Source organism: Odontomachus brunneus, unplaced genomic scaffold (assembly GCF_010583005.1).
Source record: "Odontomachus brunneus isolate Ranch 3 - 2012 unplaced genomic scaffold, Obru_v1 Obru_scaffold_057, whole genome shotgun sequence".
In the NCBI taxonomy this organism is placed as follows: Eukaryota; Metazoa; Arthropoda; class Insecta; order Hymenoptera; family Formicidae; genus Odontomachus; species Odontomachus brunneus.
Window position 1 is genome coordinate 1,363,897 of NW_022639507.1, and position 2,791 is coordinate 1,366,687.

The 2,791-nt window shown below is 31.4% G+C and overlaps 1 protein-coding gene across 1 annotated transcript; it reads left to right on the forward strand.

Annotated features, from left to right (window-relative positions):
- LOC116845755 (RNA-binding protein pno1-like) lies at positions 1 to 2,191 on the forward strand. The gene is made up of 3 exons (XM_032818812.1): positions 1 to 252; positions 1,374 to 1,457; positions 1,547 to 2,191. Exons 1-3 carry the CDS (start codon positions 154 to 156, stop codon positions 2,075 to 2,077), a joined length of 714 nt encoding a protein of 237 aa, XP_032674703.1. The 5' UTR covers positions 1 to 153; the 3' UTR covers positions 2,078 to 2,191.
- The last annotated feature ends 600 nt before the right edge of the window (positions 2,192 to 2,791 follow it).

Genomic DNA, 2,791 nt, shown 5'->3' on the forward strand with positions numbered 1-2,791 from the left:
AACTAAGCCAGTGAATTTCGGAAGCTATTGAAAAAAAAAATATAACCTTATTTCGTTCTACGCCTTAAATCTATAATTGGTGTTCCAATTTGTATCAATTATTTATCTCAGTTGCTAAAACGCTATTGTGGTTATTTCCCTCTGAATATAAAAATGCAAACCGAAAATATAGAAATGAAACAAAATCTTCAAATGGTGGGCGTTAAAGAGAAATCTGCTAAAAAACGCCATGCCAGCGACAATCACATGGAGGTATTATTATTAAACAATATTTATTGTTTTCAATAGAATAAAACATTCAATGAATGATTAATATTTATCATTTTGAAATAAAATATACTTTTAAATAATAAAATAGATAATAATAAAATATATATATTTTTAGATCTATGATAGATCTAAAGTAAAATCCAATAATACACTGACTGCGCTTACAATAAACTGTTTTTATTTGAATGTTGCTATTGTATTTGAGAGAAAGAAAATAAGAACTTAATAACAATGATATCAATTAAATAATAGGAAAAAGGGCTAATTCGAGTTCAAGCACAGGATTAATAGTGCTATGTACCATATGGGTAAAACCTTCCTTGTATTAGGAAATAGAGCAATATTTATTGAACATGAATACTCAATATAAATAATCAAATGTTTCGACTCAATTATGAACCCTCTTCAGTGATATAAAAACTCAAGGTTTACAAAACAAACGCATTACAAGTAAAAGAATTAATTAAAGACCTTAATAAAATAACATGAATGTTATTCGCAATATTATAGCTGACAAGACCGTTACACGACTATACCTGAATATTAAGAAGTTCAAATTAATACTAGACAGTAGCCGTCATAACTTTGTTGAGCTCGGCTAAAAGTGAGACGATCCTATCAATGATAACATCGCCACGTCTGAGACGTTATGACGGCTACTTTCTAGTATTAATTTGAACTTCTTAATATTAGTCGGGTAACGGTCTTGTCAGCTATAATACTGCGAATAACATTCATGTCATTTTATTAAGGTCTTTAATTAATTCTTTTACTTGTAATGCGTTCATTTTGTAAACCTTGAGTTTTTATATCACTGAAGAGGGTTCATAATTGAGCCAAAACGTTTGATTATTTATTGAGTATTCATGTTCAATAAATATTGCTCTATTTCCTAACACAAGGAAGGTTTTACCCATATGATACATAGCACTATTAATCCTGTGCTTGAACTCGAATTAGCCCTTTTTCCTATTATTCTATTGTATTTGGTTGGAGGTTATTTAAATAATGTTTTTTTTTTATAAATAATAATACTCTGATTATATATGGAACTTTGCAATTCATTTCTTGTATAATTACATATTGTAATTATTTTTCTGTAGGTAGAAGTAGTGAATGGCATACAAGGAAAAGTAAACTCACATACAGCTAAAAAAAGAGCTAAAACTGCTATGGAGCAAAGAAAGGTAAAATAATAATAAAATATACATAATTTCTATTTCATATTTATAATATATATTAGCATCTGATTTTAAATTATAAATTTATATTGTAGATTCCAGTGCCAGCTCACCGATACACACCCTTGAAACAAAATTGGTTGCAAATATTTACACCTATTGTTGAGCATTTGCAATTACAAATACGCTTTAACTTAAAGTCTAGGAATGTAGAAATTAGAACTGCGCCTGATACCCCAGATATTTCAAATCTCCAAAAAGCAGCGGATTTTGTAAAAGCATTTATTTCTGGATTTGAAGTGGAAGATGCTTTAGCTTTATTGCGTTTAGATGATTTGTTTGTAGAAACATTCGAAATACTGGATGTTAAACAATCACTAAAGGGTGATCATTTGTCTAGAACAATTGGTAGATTAGCAGGCAAAGGTGGAAGGACAAAATTTACTATCGAAAATGTAACAAAAACCCGAATTGTATTAGCTGACAGTAAAATACATATTTTGGGTTCCTACCAGAATATACAATTAGCCCGTAGAGCAATATGTAATCTGATTTTGGGCAGTCCACCTTCTAAAGTTTATGGACAATTAAGAAATATAGCTAGCCGAATATCGGAACGATTATAATACCCACGCTCTGAACAGAATACAGGGAAATTATCAAATAAACAGAATTTTTTATTCTTTAGCAAAAATAAGTATAAAATAAAATAGTCCTAGTTTTGTGATTGAACATATCAATATCTGTGCTCTTCATTTGACAAGTCCCATTAAACAAAATTATTATCTACTACAGAATATTTTTCTGTCTGTAGAATATGATAGACTACAGTTTTAAAATAAATATATGGAATTGTATATTAATATTTAATAATTTATTGAGTTACATATTGGGTAATTATTTAGTTTAGCGGCCTCACCTCCGATTTCGATGAAAATAGACTCAATCGACGTGTTTTTGCATGCCAAATAACTTTTTTCTCTGACAAAATCGTCGTTCTCTACTGCGAAGCGAGATATTAATAGACAAAGTTGAGGGCGTGTTAGATTAGAAAATCTGTCATACCATCTATCTCTAGCTATGTAACTGGGGGGCATTGCCCCCCAGACCCCCCTATCACGGGGGGTAGGAGCTATAGTCTCTTATGTTTAAGCTAAAGAGTGAATTTCTCACAAAAGACTGTAGCTCCCACCCCACCGTGTTATGGGGGGTCTGGGGGGCGAAGCCCCCCAGTTACATAGCTAAAGATAGATGGTATGACAGATTTTCTAACCTAACACGCCCTCAACTTTGTCTATTAATATCTCGCTTCGCAGTAGAGAGCGACGATTTTGTCAGAG